The sequence below is a fragment of the Crinia signifera genome, chromosome 6 (genome assembly GCF_055691185.1).
Source record: "Crinia signifera chromosome 6, ASM5569118v1, whole genome shotgun sequence".
Classification (NCBI taxonomy): Eukaryota; Metazoa; Chordata; class Amphibia; order Anura; family Myobatrachidae; genus Crinia; species Crinia signifera.
In genome coordinates, this window is record NC_139222.1 from 31311706 (window position 1) to 31331406 (window position 19701).

The 19701-nt window shown below is 46.9% G+C and overlaps 2 protein-coding genes across 5 annotated transcripts in view; one reads left to right on the forward strand and one right to left on the reverse strand.

Annotated features, from left to right (window-relative positions):
• Positions 1-5011, forward strand: part of ACY3 (aminoacylase 3) — a 49587-nt gene extending 44576 nt beyond the window's left edge. For all 3 annotated transcript variants that reach the window (XM_083145882.1, XM_083145883.1, XM_083145884.1), the window contains exons 5-7: positions 1011-1118; positions 3578-3687; positions 4287-5011. In XM_083145882.1, coding sequence (XP_083002008.1) covers positions 1011-1118; positions 3578-3687; positions 4287-4496 — 428 coding nt within the window. In that variant the 3' untranslated portion in view covers positions 4497-5011. The remainder of the gene's footprint in view (positions 1-1010; positions 1119-3577; positions 3688-4286) is intronic.
• An 8607-nt stretch (positions 5012-13618) lies between these two features.
• Positions 13619-19701, reverse strand: part of UNC93B1 (unc-93B1 regulator of TLR signaling) — a 30734-nt gene continuing 24651 nt past the window's right edge. For both annotated transcript variants that reach the window (XM_083145886.1, XM_083145887.1), the window contains exons 6-12: positions 17983-18112; positions 17802-17895; positions 17588-17715; positions 17325-17507; positions 15991-16264; positions 14910-15028; positions 13619-14811 (exon numbers count right to left, since the gene is read on the reverse strand). In XM_083145886.1, the coding sequence (XP_083002012.1) occupies positions 14497-14811; positions 14910-15028; positions 15991-16264; positions 17325-17507; positions 17588-17715; positions 17802-17895; positions 17983-18112 (1243 nt within the window). In that variant the 3' untranslated portion in view covers positions 13619-14496. The remainder of the gene's footprint in view (positions 14812-14909; positions 15029-15990; positions 16265-17324; positions 17508-17587; positions 17716-17801; positions 17896-17982; positions 18113-19701) is intronic.

Consider the following 19701-nt stretch of genomic DNA (forward strand, 5'->3'; position numbering starts at 1 on the left):
CAGTCTGATGCAGTCCTGCATCCCTCCTAGCCGACTCTTACTGCACATGCGCAAGGTACTGACAATCGGTCATCATATCTGAAGGACCGCCTTTATCTGCACACACTTCAATTTGTCACCTTCGCTGCCCAACCTGTACCCAATTGTACCAATTATGTTATTGGTACATTTTGTTTCTATTCCCGGTTTCATGATAACATGGCCTACAGTGATGCATGTTTTCTGTACCCTCCTCTGCAGCATCAGTGGCTAGTCATAATGCAGAGTGGAAACAAGTAGGCAGCTCAGAATTATGATGGTGGCTGTCCGATAGGTAGAGAAAATAGAGGTGACCTCACCTAAGACAATCCCCACCCTCAGCTCCAGCTCTGGGCAACAAGATCACTAGCAATGCCGTAAGTCTGAGTGGCCAAACTGGTAGAGGTCAGGGTCAATGATATGTAAATAACCTTTTCACCAGAAGCAAAAGGGCAGGGAGGGGCACCAACAGTAGGAGGGCAGAGAGGTACCAGGAGCAAGTGGGTGCAGTAGGGGACCAGCAGCAGGAGGGCAGGGAGAGGAACCTGCAGCTGGAGGGCAGGGAGGGGAACCAGCAGCAGGAGGGCAGGGAGGGGCGCCAGCAGCAGGAGGGCAGGGAGGGGCGCCAGCAGCAGGAGGGCTCATGGACACCAGCAGCAGCAGGGCACAGAGGGGATCCAGCAGCAGGAGGGCGCAGAGGGGCACCGGCAGCAGGAGGGCACGGATCGGCTACAGCAGCAGGAGGGCACAGATGAGCATGCACAGCAGGAGGGCGTATGGGCATCAGCAGCAGAAGAGCATATGGGCAACGGAGGGCACGGATGAGCACTTGGACCATCTCCAAGTGAAATTATGCAAAATTTTAGCTAAAACTGGGAGAGAAGATAATCTCAACTTTGCACAATGGCCGCTCTGGAACATGGGCCTAAGAATTGTATAATAGTTATATGTTATATGATATAGGTCATGCTATTTAGCATCTGTCACTGCAGGTTTTGAGCTGGGTCCCCAACCGCAAGGTGTTGCCCGGGCGGACATGCTGCAGGACATGAGAACACTTGTTCAAGTCACTCTGGACTTCATCAACCAACTAAATAAAGGTACAAATTAGAAAGACCCCAAGTATTTATCTTGAAAATTACTTCATGCTATGGCTCTCTGGTATCAGTATTAAAGAGCTATAGAGGTCTATTGTCTTTTTAACATACTGTACTTAAATACAGGAAGGTTGGTGTGCATAGGAATGTTACCAGAGGCGGAGCTTCGCTAGGCAGGCACTCTCCCCGCGCATTCTCCTAGGGGCCCTAGAGAGGGTGATTGTGCATTGCTGGACCACCAACTACCATTAAGTGGTCCTACTATACAATGTAATATGTTAAGCAGAAAAACCACAGGAAGAATGTCTCTGTGTGGCGCACCAAAGGACATTGAATAATAAAAAATGAACTTTTATTGAATTTTATTAAAAAGCAGTGAAATAAAAAATATAAACAACATTAACATGAGACACAGACTTGTGATAAAAATGGGATACAAGTATCCTACAACGTGGGGCCCCGATGTCCCGTGAATATTGTAATTATTGGTGTAATGATCTGATAGGATTGTGTTTGCACTCGGTTCCGTTAGGCAAATTGGACAATGGAAATCGCTTGGTTTTAGATTATTTATAATACTAATGAGCCCATGAAGCTGCGATAGCTACTGGTATCAGATTGCTCACTGCGCTATATAATTATCTGGAGGCGCATGCAGCCTGATATTATTTAAATAAAATAGTATTGATAAGTGAGAAACTCCAGGTGTGTATGCAGTTTAGAAGTATAAGCAGGACCGCTGTGCCACGGGACTTGGAGCAGACTGCGGTCTGTCTCCATCAGTATCTCCTATCTAAACAGATCAAAATACATTAATTGGGGAGGGGGGACAGGGGGGCACACACACGAGGTGTGTGGTCAGTGCACACTTCGCTGGGGAGCTTCGTCAGGATCACCGATTTCCACTGTCCTATTTGCCTAACGGAACCGAGTACAAACACAATCCTATCAGATCATTACACCAATAATTACAATATTCACGGGACATCGGGGCCCCACGTTGTAGGGATACTTGTATCCCATTTTTATCACAAGTCTGTGTCTCATGCTAATGTTTTTTGTGTTTTTTATTTTGCTTATAATAAATTTTTATTATTCCATATCCTTTGGTACGCCACACAGAGACAATCTTCCTGTGTTTTTTTTTCTGTTATATATTTAATGTCCAGTGGCAGCACACCCTCCTGAAAATAGTGTATTGTACACCCATTATAACTTGAGGGGACTCCTATCTATATGAGACACTTTCCGGTGCGATTGGTGCCGTCTCTCTTTCTTAATATGTTAAGCAGTCTAACAATAAAATAATAGCAGTTCAGCAGTCAACCATTAAGCTAAGCATAGGTACTATTAGGCTACGGCAAAATGGAGAAGTACGTATCATATGATTATATGGGAGCATACAGAATTAAAGTACAATTTAAAAAAGACATAAGTTAACAATTGTAACTTACTTTTATGGCCTTTGCTTCTCTTCTGCAGTCACATAAACTATAAAGCTACAGCATAGCTAAGGTTCGTTCACTACAAACCTAAAAAAAAAAAAATATTGAACACATGATGGCGGCCATTTTGTTGCAGCAAAAGTTTAGTAAACATAGGCCAATTCCCCCAATTTTATTTTGTTTAATGTATATAACATGTAGGAGTTTCCTGGAAGCTGTTTCCGCATTCTAAACAATATAACATGTATTTCCATGCTACAGATCAAAAAAGCACCTAAAGAAGGATCCTAAGGATCCCTTCCTGGATCGCACATGAGCATTAGGTAAAATATTAGCAAAATGTAGTAAAATTTACCTTGCAAGGGTAATTAGATAATGTTAATGATAATGGTTCTACATTGCATTTGGTACACATACATTATTGCATATTTTAGTCAGGGTTGCTGACTTTATAATTCTCCTCTCCGGGAGAAGCCCGGACAGGAGAGTTCCAGCAGCCGCTCAGGGAGCGGGACTTAAGTGTGACGTCACTAAGCCCCACCCCCATGATGACAAACTGCCGAATTCACGAATCTCTGTGGAGGGGGCGGGGCTAAAATGGCACGATTGTGACATTTTAGCTCCGCCCCCTCCTCTGAGACCCGAGGATTGCGGCATTCCGGGGCGCAGGGGGGAGGGTCCCCCCTGAATCCGGGAGGGTTGCCCACTCTTCCGGGGGGCCGGCGAGGGGGTCCCGATTTTCGGGAGACTCCCTGCCATTCCGGGAGAGTCGGCAACCCTTATTTTAATACAATAGCAAAATAAGGGAGCAAGCTGGCAGGTAGCAGCCGAGTGAAGCTATAAACTGGCGGATAAGCCTTGTTTGGCGATTGGTAGCTTCAGGACAGGCTACAGGATAGGACTCAGGTCTCCAGCATCTATCTGTCTGCATGCCAAGGGTGGGGCAACAACAAGACAAAATGGCCGACCAGATGTCGCTGCAGGTTATTTTCTGCCGTCACATTCTCTGTCTCTCAGGAACAGAGATTCCGGCGTTTGAAGTTGACGTTTTCCAGCGCATCGGACATGTAGACTTTCCTCGGTCACCTGACGGAGACATATCTGCATTTGTACATCCTTCCTTACAGGTAGATATACCTTTTGTAAAAGTGGGCTGAAGTTGCAATAATAAAGGGTGCAAACAATTCCTCCAGCTTTCCTGATTTTATTATCACAGTAAGTCACCATATCTGACAATTATTGTAAGGGTTATGATGAATCAGCTGTCCACATGGCCCTGTCAGGGGTCTTGTGGATTGGTTGTCTACTAGGCCCCAAAAGCATGGGAAAGTCTCGTACATTGAAACAAGTTTTAGAACAGCTTTGGCCAAACCAGTCCTAGAGATCGACCAACAGTCCATGTTTTCCAGACCACCTAGCTGGTGCACAGGTACAGCCATTTCTAACAGTAACATTTCCAAACCTTTGCTGCATTTGTTCCTAATGGGCCCATTCTACAGATCCACCGGTTGCCTGGAAAACATGGTAGATCTTGAGAAACGGTTTGACCACCAATGGTTGGACAGTCCAAATCCACAAAAGTTAGACAACAAACTGTTACTATTGTCTATTTAGAACAATCCTCACCAACATATCTAGGTTACTGTGACATGATAATTATGTTTATTGCTGAAGAAATTATCACTTGCCGAGACTCTCCGATCTCTCTCATCTCTTCCATCCTCAGGATCGAGATTTTTCTCTTCTCCAACCCGGGGAACCCGCTTTTATGGACTTTGATGGAAAAACCATTCCTTACACTGGTGGACGTCCTATTTATCCTGTATTCATTAACGAGGCAGCTTACTACGAGAAGAAGATTGCGTTCATAGAGGCTGAGAAGGTCCATATATCTGTACCTCCTCTGCGCACCACCAGTGGCCCTGGTCCTCTATAAATGTTCCCTAGGCAGAAGTGAAATAACTGCAGCTGACCATACGCCTTAGTAAGACAGCATGGCAGACACGGACAAGGGGAGGAGCCACAGCCTGATAATCCATAGAAATGTAAATTCAGGGCCTACAGCCAGGTGGATCGGACACCTCTGACAACCAATCAAAATGATCCAGACTCTTTTTAAGCCGATTACAGGCTGTAAACGATTATCGTTCAGGTTCAACGATAATCAGTCAGAACAATCGGTCGGACATGCATAGCTATCGTTTAGTACATGTCCATTTTTAACGCAATAAATATATTATTTTTAAAAAAAATACTTATTTTCAGTAAAATTGTGGCAGATTCGGGATAAATATCTGAGAGAATTCACCTGTACCGAAATAATTCCAAATCTTGTATATATATTTTTATGAAACCATATGAAAGTAAGTTTTCACATTTACAAATACTGCGATAGATTCGGAAGATGTTTTGCGCACTATTATCTTAATAAAACCTAGAAGCATTTTAAAATGGTTGTTAACTGAAAATGATTTTAAAACAATTACGCAGATAATCTAGATGTTACCGATTTGTGGACGTTACTTATGTGAGGTAAACGTTTCTTTTTTTTTATCTTTTATTTATTTTTAGTTTTTTTTCTTAAGGGGGAGATTCAGCTTTCATCGGTCCCCAGCGTATTCGCGCCGGGGACCAATGGTGGGGTTCCGCATATTAATGCTGCTTATTGAACCAAGCTGAATCACCCCCTCAGTTTAAGTTATTAAATGTATTTGTGTTTTTTTTTTCCTGCCCCGATTCACATGAGGTAGGAAATAACACAGGGAGTATAGACCCAGAGGTGGAAGAGGCCGTCTCTCAAAATGCTTCCAAACAGTGAAAGGCGGTTGCAACTCTGATTGGTGGATAGTACCAGCCATCGACCAATCAGAGTGCTGAAAACAATTCACTGTCTGGCTGCAGTCTGGGAAGAAGGTTGTTTATGCTGTCTGGCCACTCTAATTGTGTGACCCCACCCACCCCCTGCTGGAAGGCCTGAGAATTGTGGGTCTCTGGGCAGCTGCCCAATGTGCCTATGCGTTAAGATGGGTCCTGGTTAGGGTCGAGGAGCAGGAATATGTTAGTTGCTATTGGCAACATCCCATGTTCAAAAGAACTCCCCCCCCTCTTAGTAAATTTACCCAATAGACCAAGATAAATAGCAGTTAGAAGCTGTTCGGTTACCATGGGCAACTTCTCCACTTTATCTCTCTCCTAGGGCCAGATGTATCAAGCTTCAAAAGTGATAAAATGGAGAGTGATAAACAGCCAGCCAATCAGCTCCTACCTGCCATGTCACAGACTGTGTTTGAAAAATGTCAGGTAGGAGGTGATTGGTTGGCTGTTTAGTACTCTCCGTTTTATCAATTTTTTTTTTTTTTTTTTTTTTTTTCAATCAAATTTTATTAGTTCCAAAGTAGTGATACAAGAATATGAAAAACATTGTTCCTCGTGTATCATGAACAGGGATACAGGTTTGCCAATACAGCGCATACAAAATAAAATGCGAACGGAAACAATCAAACATGAAGTTATCACGTTACGTTAAACATGTTAGGTGAAAGAGATCCAGTATTACAATGGGGTTATTAGCTGCTCCTCTGCCTAGGACCTTCCACTAACTGCATGCTACTGTGTCATCAGGAACAGCAAAGTATTAGGGAACTAGTTTAAATGAGAAATTTGTATAGGTGGTGGGGAAGAAGTCATATAAAAAAGGAAAAGGAAAAAGAAGATAAGGAAACAAACAAACAAAAAGGGAGGGAAGAGGAGAGAGGGAGGGGGGGTGAAGGGGGGGGGGGGGGCGGGAGTGCGGGACCCTTATTCGGCAACACTCCATTACTTTACCATATGTTGTTTAAATTCTCTCTCATCCTTAAAAGTTACCCAACTGTACCAGATAGCTGTAAAGTTTTGTGGGGCGTTGTTCAGGAACGATGATATATCTTCCATAGACATGTATAGATCTATTCTACGAAACCATTGGGAGATGGGGGGAATGGTTGTGGTTCTCCAGAAGCAAGGTATCACGGCTCTGGCAGCGTTCATCATGTGGCTAAGCAGAGATCTCTTGTATTTTGAGATGGGTATTTCCATCAAGTTTAACAACCAAAATTCTGGAGTGTAGGGTAGCGGTTGCCCTGTGACTTTCTCCGTAATCTCATGCACTACCCGCCAATATTTCTGAATTTCCCCGCACGACCACCAAATGTGTAGCGGTGTGCCTGGTAGTTGCCCACATCTCCAGCAGAGATTAGGCAGACTCTTATTCATTTTGTGTAGTATTGAGGGGCATCTATACCATCTTGATAAAATCTTGTATTGCGTCTCCAGCGTCTGAATTGACGACGAGGAGGCAAATACATATTTAAATGATTGTCCCCACTGTTTTTCGGTGAGTTTCCTACCCAGTTCTTTCTCCCATGCCTTCGTGTAAGGAGGGATTGAGTCAGCGAGGGAGCCCAGACATACTTGGTATAGGTGTGAGATCAAGCCCCTAGGAGCCTCTTCTGAAAGCATAAACCTTTCAAACGCAGTGGGTTCCCAGCTACGCCTTCTCCTGGGAAGAGAGGCTATAAAGTGCCGAACTTGGAGATAGAACCAGAAGTACATGTTGGGCATTCCCATGACCTGATGTAATTCTGAAAATGAGCGTAGGCCTGAACTTTCAACCCAGCTACCCAGGAATGTCACATCTGCCGAGCAGCGTTTTGGTAGGTCTCGTAATATATACCCCGGTTGGAATTCCGGATTATTTACTACGGGCGTGAGTAAAGATACTCCAGCATCGAAGAAATCCATATGTCTAAGTTTCCTCCAACATGCTATCGTCGGGCCCATAGTGGGATGGTCAGTGTGTGGGGAGTTGCGGAGCCATGGAATCACTCTAGGCGAGACTCCTACAGAGTGTCCCTCTATAGCCGGCCAGAGTTTGTATTGCGACACTCTAGACATCTCAACTATCCTGGTCAAATGGACTGCGTGGTAATAGCTTTGGAAGTGTGGGAGTTGTAGTCCTCCTTTCTCCTTGCTCTGAATAAGAGTTCTCTGTGCTAGTCTAGGCCTGCGATCCTTCCATACTAAGCTACCTGCAAGTTTTTGAAGCTCCCTAAAGAAGGAAGGGGGAACTGATATCGGGAGGGCCTGCAGTATGTACAGGAGTTTAGGAAGAAAAGTCATTTTTATAGTATTAATTCTGCCTAACCAAGATAGCTTCAGGGCCTTCCATTTCTCAACTAGGGCTTTTAAGGTATTTAACAGAGGGAGATAATTGAGTTTGAAGAGGTCTGAGGTATTGTTAGATAGGGTGACTCCTAAGTATCTGACCCTCGTCGGGTGCCATTGGAATGGGAAAGCTACTTTCAGGGATTCGATTACCGGGATAGGGGCAGAGATATTTAAAGCAATGGACTTGGAAAAATTTATTTTAAAGTTTGAAAGGAGCGAGAATTTCTCAAACTCTTCCAAAATCGAGGGAAGGGAGGTGATGGGATTTGTTACCGTGGCCATTAAATCGTCTGCATATAAGGCTAGCTTATGTTCCCGTTTCCCAATCTGAACTCCCCTAATATTGTTATTCGCACGTATTGACCTGGCTAATGCCTCCATGCATAGTACAAATATAAGCGGGGACAATGGGCAACCCTGTCGTGTGCCGTTTCGAATATCAAAGGGAGATGACAGTGTACCATTTACTCGTACTCGAGCTGAAGGAAAGCTATACAGTGCAAGGATGCGGTGAAGGCATACCTGACCAATTCCTATATGTTCTAGTAGTGTTGTCATAAACGTCCAGTCAATCCTGTCAAAGGCCTTCTCCGCGTCCGTTGACAGGAGGACCAAGTGGGCATCAGTCTGTTTGGCAAAATGGATTAGGTCTACGACCTTCGTTGTGTTGTCTTTTGCCTCCCTGCCTGGTATAAAACCCACCTGGTCCTCGTTTACCAGTCCGGGGAGGAGAGGGCCTAGCCTATTTGCAATGAGTTTGGCGTATAGTTTTAAGTCCGTATTCAAAAGGGAAATGGGCCTATAGCTTGCACACTGTGCAGGATCCTTCCCTTCTTTTGGGATTATTGAGATATGGGCCTCTAGTGATTGTGATGAGAATGCTCTGTCTCCCGAAACAGCATTGCAGGCCCTTAGAAAGAGGGGCATTAAGGCGGAGCGGAAGGATTTATAGTAAGTTATTGGGAAGCCGTCCGGGCCCGGGCTCTTCCCAGAAGGTGTGTTTGACAGTGCCTTTTCTAGCTCCTGTAGCGTGAAAGGCTGTTCCAGGCGACAAAGGTCCTCCTCTCCAATCCTGGGGTATTGAACTGACTGCAAGTATTTTTGTATTTGTTGTCTCATCAGGGATCTATCTGTCAGAGTCGCCCCGTGCTTTAAATTGTATAGTCCCGAGTAGTATTCCTCAAAGGCCTTGGCTATTTGAGAGAAGGAGTGTGCATGGGTGCCGTCTCTCCCCTGAACAGTTCGGACATATGTCTGCGAGCGCTGCTCCCTCAAGGCCCTTGCCAATAAGGTCCCAGTCTTGTTTCCCCACTGATAATACCTGTGCCTGCATCTGCGCATTTCTAATTTTGTCTTGTCATTCATTAGTTTAGCTAGTTGTGACCTCACCTCAGTTAGTTCACTAAGAGTTTCAGGGGACAGGGTAGACTTATGAGTCCCTTCTAAGGCCGCGATCCTCGTAATCAGCCTCGTTTTCTCTGCTTCCCTTTCTTTTTTCATCTGAGAGCCTAATTGAATGCATTTCCCCCTAAGTACGCACTTATGCGCTTCCCATACTGTTATTGGGGATGTTCCTTTATTCTCATTATTCGCTATATAGTCTGCAATACATGTTTCCAGCTCTTGCTTGTATTTAATATCTGAGAGGAGGAGCTCATTGAACCGCCACGTCCATGGGCGTGGTCGGGGCATGGAGGTGTCTAACGAAATGTATACTGGGGCATGGTCTGACCAGGTAATCTGGCCTATTTCGTTTTTAGAGAACCTCTGTAGGGCCTGGTGATCTATCAGGAAATAGTCTATTCTGGAATAGGATGTGTGGGGGGCAGAGAAAAAGGTGTAATCCCTGTCCGTAGGATGAAAGACTCGCCAGGTGTCTAATAGTTGGTGGTCATGCAGCAACTGTTTGATTCTGCGGTGGTCTCGTAATCTAGAAGTTTTAGGGGTAGGATGACAGTCGATTAGGGGGTCTGGGGCCCAATTAAAGTCTCCTCCGACTATTAAGCATCCTTCTCTATGGGGCTCTATCAGATTAAGAATTCTGTTCAGAAATTGTTTTTGTCTGGTATTAGGGCCGTATACGTTCACTAGCGTGTATCTTTGGGAGAGAATTGTGCATTTAAGAAGTTGGCACCTGCCTTCCTCCAGTGAGTGGTGAGAGATGTCAGTCAAGTGCAGTCTGCGGGAAATTAAAAACGAAACCCCTAATGTTTTGGCCGAGGAGCAATTGCTGGAGAAATGTAAGGGGAAGTAGAAGCTAGTTAATTTGGGGGAGGCTCCCTCCTTAAAGTGTGTTTCCTGTAGGAATGCAATATCGACTCTCTTGGATCTTAAGTCTCTCAGCAATGAGGAACGTTTCTCTGGGATATTAAGCCCTTTTACGTTAAATGAACAAAAAGTGAGGTTTACATTGTTATTTGACGACATAGGTGATGTCCTATAGGTGTCTTTGCGTCGCCACCCACTGCAGCGGTGTCTAAATGAGGGTCAGCTGAAAGATCCCTAAGATGGGGGGGGGGGGTAAAAGAGCAAGGGGAGGGAAGGGGCCAATAGGGGGGGTTTGGGGGGGAGAAAACATAAGAACAACAATTCAAGATCATAACAAAACTTATCTGAATCATTTCAAAACAGCAAACCGCTGTTGAGCAGAGGTCGCCAGTTGGCGTCCCTGCCCAAGAGCAATGCGGTCCACCCAAACTGGGGCCCGCACAGATGATCCCCACCGGGCGTGGGTTTTTTTTAGCCTAAGCTATAACATCAAAGACTGAGTTAGAAGTTAAAATAACATTTTGGGAAACTGCCCACCTTTTCTTCAAGTTAAGCCTGCAAACGTCCATCAAGCCAATCATGGGCCTCTAATAGGCCACCACGTAGGATTAATAAGAGTGTCCAAATGCCTGAAGGGTTCTGTCCCCGGGGGCCCGTATCTATCTAACCACATACTATTTCTAGTGGAGTATGTCCGTGTAAAGTCTCGCGACCTCCGGGGCAAATTTGGGCAAAGTCATCACCCTTTTTTTTTTTTTGAACTAGTTAAATGTGTACCTCATCAGGTTCCGGTTACAGGGGCGGGGGTCGCCGAGTTCTTCTTCTTCCCCACTTTCTGCCAACCATCGCGTAGTTTCGGTGGTCGGGGGGGGACGAGGCGCTCTGTTAGTTGTTGCCACTCCGTAAGCTGGGGTCTGGGAATCTCAAGCATTTTGCAGAAGGCGTCTAGGTCTGCCGGTGATTGGAGAACTGCCTGCTTTCCTCCCCTTGTCGCTTGAATACTCAATGGGAATCCCCATTGAAATCTAATGTTGTTCTGCTTTAGCAGATCTGTCAGAGGACGTAGAAGGCGTCTCTGTTGGAGAGTGCTCCAGGAAAGGTCAGGTAGTATCTGAATTCTATCTCCATTGAACTCGACCTCCTCTAGCTGACGGGCTTTCGCCAGAATATCTTCTCTCTCCTTGTGGTAGTGCAGTCTGCAAACAATGTCCCTGGGTCTGTCTGCTTGTGGGCCCCTTGGTCTCAGAGCCCGGTGCGCACGGTCGAAGATGATGACATTGTCTGGCGGGGCTCCCGTGATCTCATTGAAGACTTTGGTAAGGGCATCTATTATCCCTGGGCCTTGAATGTCTTCTGTCAGACCTCTTATCCGCAAGTTATTTCTCCTCCCTCTGTTGTCCAGGTCATCTATTCTGCGTTGCAGCGCAATCAGTTCTTGTGCTTGGGCTGTCAGGGTGTCATGTAGTCTCTCGTTGAAGCTACTGACCTCCTCAGCTTGATCTTCCAGCTCAGAGACTCTCTGTGTCGTCTGCTTCACTTCTGCCTGAATGGCGGCAACCTCTACTTTAATGGTGTCTCGGAGAGATTCCTCCAGCACATGGAAGTCTTGTTTTGAGGGAAGGTCTGCCTTAGTAGGGAGGGTACGGAGATACGCCAGAACTTCAGTTAATGAGACCTCGGGCTGAGGAGTGGCGGAGGGGCTCTGCGAAGCGTCCATCCTCAATGGATCCCTTGGGGACTGGGAGCCGTCCGAGAAGGACTGTGGTTCCTCAGAGCTAGTGCCCGCAGTCTGTGTGAGGTATCTGAATAAGTTTGGCTTCACTTGGGAGTCAGATGTCGGTTTAGACGCTGATGGTTGTAGGGATTTCTTAGCTTTCCCCATTAGGTCAGTAACTAGGCTAGGCCGTCTAGACTAGGCTTGTTGCGGCGTGTAGAGGCAGTTTCTTTACCAAAAGATGTTCATTGTGCCCGGTGTGAATGCATCTGCTGCGTCACCCCATAATAAGCGGGTGATTAGGGGCGAAAGGTCATGGCAAGAGTCACATATCACATATCTTTCAACGGGTTCTCATAGGGCGAACCCCCCAGACTTATGGGGAGAGTAACAGGTGAGAGCCTCGGGGCCGGTGGGGAGCAGTATAGAAGTTGCTCAAGCCAGGAGGGATATATGCAGCTTTTTGAATAGGAGATGGAAAATAGAAATCAGGTGAATTTCACTGAGCAACCACTAGATGGAGTCGCAGGACCAGTAATCCTCCTTATTTCACTTGCAAGTGACAGTCTCTTGGGGAATATTTGGTCACTGTTCCTGTGCAGCCAGACCTAGCCTCCCTGCAGCCAACAGTAAGTGTCTCTCAATTACCCCCAAGTGGTCAATAAGGAGGTCAAGTAATGGGCTACTGTGCCCCTGAGGCTGTGATGCACTTGTCTTCACCCTGGAAAGAGGCTCCCCTAGTGCAGGTGTTGGGCCCAGCCTGTTCAGCAAGTGCCCCTGTGGTTCCCCCAAGGGGGACTGACGCTGTGGGAATGAGGAGGTGCACGGTGGGGGGGCTCTTTAAGTGCTACCTGGCTTTTAGATGCCCAGAGCACTAGTGATTCTGTCCGGAGGCCTCTGTGATGTGCGTGGCCTACTGCTGGCGCCGTAGGGGTGGTCTCTTGGCCCCCACAACCCCCTATGCGGGTGCACCGTGCTCACCTCTGGTCCTGGGGCCGGCGTCTGAGGCACTGTAGTGTCGGGTCCCGTCTCCGGCCGTTGCGGTAGGCCGCGGCTGTGGTAGCAGGCCGCGCGTCCTCTGCGCTTCGCCGGCTCTGCCCTCCTCCCGACCAGGCCACCGAGTGCGTCGCTGTGCGGTCTCCAGGCGCCGTGGACGGCGGCGCGCCGTTCTCCTCTCCTCCTCCGCGCCCTCCGCACGGCCGTGTGTGTGCGCTCGGCGTCTCCGCAAATCGAGGCCCCGGCCTCAACTGGGACCAGGCCGCAACCCGCAGCGGCACCCCAGGGCACCGCCCGGCTCCGCAACCAGCCCAGCGACGCCGGGGTAAGTGTCAAAAGGGACTCTGGGAGGGTGAGGATCAGGTACAGGGGGCCAAAAGGGCTGATGGAAGGGGATTATCCGTTTTATCAATTTTGAATGCGTATGGCCTGTACGAAATAATCAGCATAATCATCTCCCCGTCGATGAATAATAAAGTGTGCTTACTGTTTTGGTAAGATCTGTGTAATGCTTTTTTTTACTGAACATTGACCACAACCCTTTTTGGTTCCTACTCCTCCATGCTTATGTGGTATCTTCCATAAAGACCATATAGGCCAATGTCTAAGACCGCTCTGTTTCAGAGGCAGCATTGACATAGTTTTCTGTTAAACTAATGTACTTTTTGTGTGCCTTTAACAACACAACATTTCCCAGCCGGGCAGCATAGAGCCTGTCTGGGCCCAGGTACTTTTCAGGGGGCGTGGCCTAATGAACCTCTAGTATTTATACTAGGTTGAGAAAAGCTGGTACAGCTTCTGCTGCTGCTGCTGCTGCCTGGTAGCCATGATACCACTGGGGTTGTGGGGTCTTCAGAAAGCATTGTGCATTTAAGGAAATTTATTCCGATTTTATTTATTTTTAACGTGTCTTATTCAACAGTGCAAATACACCAGTGTATACAGACAGAAAAGTCTACAAAAATAGTCACATATTATATTATAACAATAACCATAATAAAGGCAAATACAAAAGGTATGCTAGCACACAAGTGGTAATAGGCAATGCGTACAATGTTGGACCAACAACTCCATATAAACCACAGTATTAATAGAAAAAAGCCAAATAACAAAGAAACTGACATTGCAAACAAAACAAACAAGTCAAAGAGTGCCATTTTGTTTTTAAAGGGGAGGGGAGAGCGGGAAGGGGGAAGAGGAGGGGCAAGGGTAGAATCCCCTCCCCCTCTCCGTTCCAGCGGACCTTACCCAGAAATTTAATTATTCTGAAATAACATTATGATTTGGCAAGCTATTCTTACTAAACAGGCCTAAAATATGATGTTATTTTTGTAGCAAAGTGCCGCAAAGGTTTGATCCACAATTTGGCCACTAGGGGCTCTGTTCCTGTGTTGTGTATGGTGAAGCGCTAGTTTGACATATTTTTTGTTAGTATCATGGGACATTTTGAGGGATAGGGGTAGAAAAATAAATCTGTGTCAAAACAGAAAATCCTTCTCGGGCAGTGACTGCTTTATCGCTAATTAGTTTTAAAGTTGCGACTAGTGGTTTTATAGCTAGAATCCCTTTTATAGACGAATACACCAGAACTTCCAACCAATCAGTTCCTGTCATTTTGAAAACACAGCCTATAGCATGGCAGCTAGGAGCTGATTGGCTGGTGCTTCATCTCCTCCCACTTTATCTCCATCCAAGGCTAGTAAGCTGACACCACAGGGGTACAGGACGGATGGACAGAGATTGTGTGGCCAGGTCACTCCTCCTCCTCCACCGCCTGCTCATAGACCATATGCTTCCTGGGCCGCCTCCGCTCCCGGACCGGCTGCTCTCTCTCGTTATCTTCTTCCTCACTTCCCGATTTCTCACTCTCCTCTTTGGCACTTTCATCTCCTTCGGATTCAGACTCGTCGGAGTTGTCTTCTTCTAGGTAGCGGTAACCTTTCACCTTGTGGCGCGGTGCTGGAATCTTGGGGACGCGGTGCGGCTCCTTGCAGCTGATCTTGTGCTCCATCCATAGGTAGGAGAGGACAGAGATGAGAGCAGAAGCCAGCATGATCCCTAGTTTGGCCTGCAAGGAAAGAGGTAAGGAGATAGGCCTCTATCAACCATGAAGGAAGTGGTTTAACGTAGTTATACAGCGAGTATTTATTTTTGCCATTTTCTTACCATCATGGGCAATCCAGACCATAGATATACAATAAATATGGCAATTGCTTGCAGCCAATGGTATATGGTAAAAACAAAGTCTTGGCGTTCTTTGTCCTCATAAAACATGCCTATAATAACTGGGAGGGAAACAAGTGATCAATACAATGGTCCAATGGTCCATGCGGGACCTACACAAGGATCAATTTTCTGCTTTCATTACCTGACAATTCAAACTTTACTCACTTTAAGTCATTAAAGCTGGCATCTGTATTAGTAAATGTGCTATTTTTTTTAAGTAATGGGAGTGTTCGATTATTTGGTAATATTTAATAATTCCCCTTCCACAGCATAACCAGCCTTGGACTCTTTAAGATGGTCCCTGTTTCTTAAAAGCGGGGAGGGGATTAACTGGGGTCCTCCATATTTTGGAATCAGTACTGGTCTCCAACAGCCAGCGGTGTAATACAAGGTCCCCTGGCCATCACATTAACACCCTGGCTGGCTGGTAAGCACTGGACAGGGTCCATGGGGAAGTGGGGACCCCCCATCTAGGGCTGAAGTCTGGGTGGTGGGTGCCTTTCTGACGTGGCTCTTCCCCGATACTGAGGAAAATCCCAGTGACGTCAGTCATTGGGACTCCCCTCAACCAATCAGGACTGATGTCACTGGGATTTCCCTCAGTATTGGTAAAGAGCCTCGTCTTACTATACACAGATGTGGTTCTTCAAGTCTGGAGTCTTCAAGTTTGCAAAGAGCATTTAAAAAAAAAAAAAAGAACTACTGGACAAGAGGCCGATTTGCAGGGGAGCGTGTGGCAAGGGGAGTATCAATGTTTGCATGCATGTGTGAATGTGTGTATGCATGTATGTTATTAAAGTTCTACTGCTCTCTGGGTGTGTGTGGGTGTTTTTTTACATTGGTCATGCTGCGGGACTTCAAGTCCCAGTGGACCCTTTAATGCATGTTGGGACTTGTGGTTCTCCAAGTATCTGCCTGATGAGAAGGCTTTCTGTGACTTGTTGTTCCACCGTCGACCTAACAACCCAGAAGCAGGAGATGCTTTCTCTACACCTGCTGTGCCCAATCCCACAATACTCACTGCTGAGCCCAGTCTTGTTCAGGGCACTGCCTATACCCCACAGCACAGCCACCAGGTACAGCACAGAACTCTGCGATTGTTCTTTGGGGGTTGGACTCCAGAAAAACAGACCAATCAGGATGCAAGCGTGCAGTATGGCCCCGCCTGCTATCGGGACCTGCCGTGGGAGGCGGAGAAAAGTGAGAGCAAGAGAAGAAGAGATAGAAGCAGACAAGCCGTAGGCTGTCACGAGATACGGGAGCTTCTCCAGTCCCAGGGAGCACACTCCGTAGCACTGTGAGGACAAGAGGGGAAAGGAAGGGCAGTGAGAAAGCGCAGCAACAATGCAAAAGATATTACATTAGCAGTCTGCATACACTATACGTCATTCATATCATACGTTCTTCTAAAACGGCTTGTGTCTGCATAGCAGAACACATTATACTTTCACTTTGAGCTGTGACAGTTTTAATTTCACTTTGAGCTGTGACAGTTTTTCACCCACAAACTCTCCACCCCACCCCCAGTCACCATCTGCTCCTGCCTCCAATCTTTCTTCACAGCTCCCCCTCTCCATATCCAGCATGTTTAGTGTCCTTGCAAAATTTGCTTTCACTTTCTGTTATGGCATCTTTTAGCACACAAAGGAGTAATTCGGTCCCTCAAGTGGCTTCCTGTGTTCAGTGGTGGCACTTCACCTCATAGAGGTGAGGAGCAGTTAGCCTTTTATATATTTACAGATGCAACTCTCCTTACCACATAGCTCTTGTATTTCTTCTTTACACTCGAGCCACTCCCAGTGTGGTGCCTTTGCTGGCTTGGTGCGGTCCCGTACCACAGACTGGAATCTTTAGGGACGTACCACAGATGAGGTCACCTGGGCTACTCAGAGCCTCAGGGAAAATCCTTTGATAGTGAGCAGCTTGTGATTGGATTTGGAAAAACAGGTCCGGCTGCAAATAGATTCGCAAGCCGTGTACATATATTCGCAAGGTGGGATTTCATTCTGGGCGGGGCATCATTTACCTGATCGTTGGCTGCCGCAAATGAGTAGCCATGCCATCAGGTCTGAATCAGGCCCATTATGTTTGTGATTAGGGTGTGCTGTTATTAGATACACAGTACGCTTAGCAACGGTCTACATCAGTGGTTCCAAAACAGTACGCCCGACAGTACATGTTTTCCAGGTCTCCTAACAGAATCAGGAATTAAATAATAAGCTCCATCTGTGGATATTTTAAAATGTGTCAATGAGTGCACCTGTGCGCCTTCTGGGTCACCTGGAAATCATGAACTGTTGGGGGCACTTGGGTTCCGAGTGTGGAGAACCATTGGCCTACGTAGCTGTCACTCACCAGGGCAAACCCTGTGACAGCAAACAGCACTTCAAACCCGCTGTACAAGAAGTAGGGAGCCAAAAAGCGCAAGCGGTAGTCCCTGGCATGCTTGAAGGGTAACTGGAAGATGTTGCCCCAGCCGATGCTTCGAAGGTCAATCTCCTCAGTAGGTCGATAGGCAGAACCACAGAGGACCAGAATCTGAATGGGAAATTGGAGATGTTTATGTTTACACGTGCAAACTATGCTGGGCCCCCGATCCCCTCCTGAGCAGCTCTTACCAGCAGCATGGACAGCAGCGCGGCCCCCATTAGTGCGCTCTCCACATAGATGAGGCTCAAGCTTGGAGGAAGAGAGCGTAGGACAGTCACATTGAACCCCGGGAGCATCCCGTGTTGTATTGAAGCACCTGAGGAGAGACAATAGACAACTCTACATAATGGACGGAAGACGGATACAAAATGGCCGCCGCAGAATTCCCTGAAGGACACCTACCGCATTGTTTCACGTTACACAGCGTGTGGTTATAGGAATACAGGAACTTGTTGAGGAAGAAGTACATTGGAAACTGGGAGAGGACAAAGCTCACCTGTGAGAGAGACCATCAATGAGGTATTACAACAAGAAGGAGGATAGGGGAGCCATGACAGGACATACTATGGAACCTGTCACTCACATGGAAGATGGAGTAGAAGATGCTCTGGAAGATGATGATATATCTGTTGCTGGCTCCTTTGGGAACCCTGCGCTGTTCCCTTACATTTTTCTCGTTGTAATTCACAAACTCGTAATACTTCTGAGCCATCCTGAAAATCCAAACTCCAGGCTGTTATTGTTACATATTGTTACATATAGCTGTCATTATTATTATTATTATTATTATACACGGCTGTCGTTATTACACATCGCTGTCATAATTATTATTAATAATGGCTGACATTAATACACATGCACTCCCTGCACCTATGCTAGCTACACCCTGTATATAACACATGTAACTGTGACAGGGAAGGTGGCCCCTCTCAGCTCTGGGCCCCATAGCAGCTGCACTCCCTGCACCTATGGTAGCTACACCCCTGTATATAACACATGTAACTGTGACAGGGAAGGTGGCCCCTCTCAGCTCTGGGCCCCATAGCGTCTGCACCCCCTGCACCTATGGTAGCTACACCCTGTATATAACACATGTAACTGTGACAGGGAAGGTGGCCCCTCTCAGCTCTGGGCTCTGCACACCTGTAATCCAGACAGGCTTGTGGGTGGAGTCTCAGCAGTCTGTGCTGAGTCAGCTGTGAGTAAGGTGTTTGGTGAGCTCCAGCAGCTGCATCCAGTGTTTGCAGGGGGATTCCCTGCGATTTTCCCCCAGGGGGATGGATCCTCCTGGGGGACATGTCTCCCGGAAGTCCTCACGTGGTTGTGGTACTACAGAATCCAAAGTGAAAAATCCTGGTGCCCAGACAAGTAGTGCGGTTGGCCAGTCTGGCGCATCAGGTAGCAACATGAGCAGCTCGAGAGGCAGTGACGGCAGTTCCCTCAGCATGGCTTCGGTACAGGTAGAGCTGCAGCAAGCCCTCCCTATGCCACAGGGTGCTCTCCTGTGTGATGGAACACAGGATGGAGCAGAAATGGAAGTGACCTGCTCTGTTGGCAAGGCTCCAGTGGGTCAACTGGAGCCTCAGTCGGATAACCCCAAACTCTCCCTGGATGCTCCCCTGCATGAAGTAATGCAGGGTCGAGTAGCAGCAGCCATTGCTTGTCCAGGGGGAAGTAAAGCGGGGGGGGGGGAGGTGAAGCCTCTAGATGCATTGGAAAATGTACCTACATCCCCAGGTAATACAGAGGATGAAGAAGAGTGTGGTGAGGAGGAGGAAGATTCCTTTAACAATTTCTCTATAGAGGACCTGCAAAAAGAAGCCAAGCGCATACAGTCCAGAATTGCAGATAAAAAGAAAAAAAGAAGTACCTGCCGCAAGTGGGAAAGGTCTGTACTGAAAGAGTCAATTGAATCCCTTTCTACCACCCTGGAAAGGGTTAAAGCCAAATTACAGGAGAAGCGACTGGAGAAGCAGGCAGCAGTGAAGGGGTTACCTGATTGTGATGGAGCTCAGCTGTTAACGAGGCCTGTGGAAATGGCAGAAGCTGTGTCCCTTTCTGCTGAACTCGAAAGTAAAGCATCAACTGAGAGTGTGTCAGTCCTGGCAGCAGCAGAGGATGCCAGAAAGGTAACATTGTGTAGTATGGATCAGGGTGTCTCTGCTAATAATGATATTCCTACAGCAGCTGGTAATGTGGGCTCTGCAGCAGCTCAGCATGGTAGTGACTTTTGTACATTATCTGTATGGGATGGGTTAACAGACAAGGCTGTTTCTAATATTGTACAGACTTCTGCTTCTCA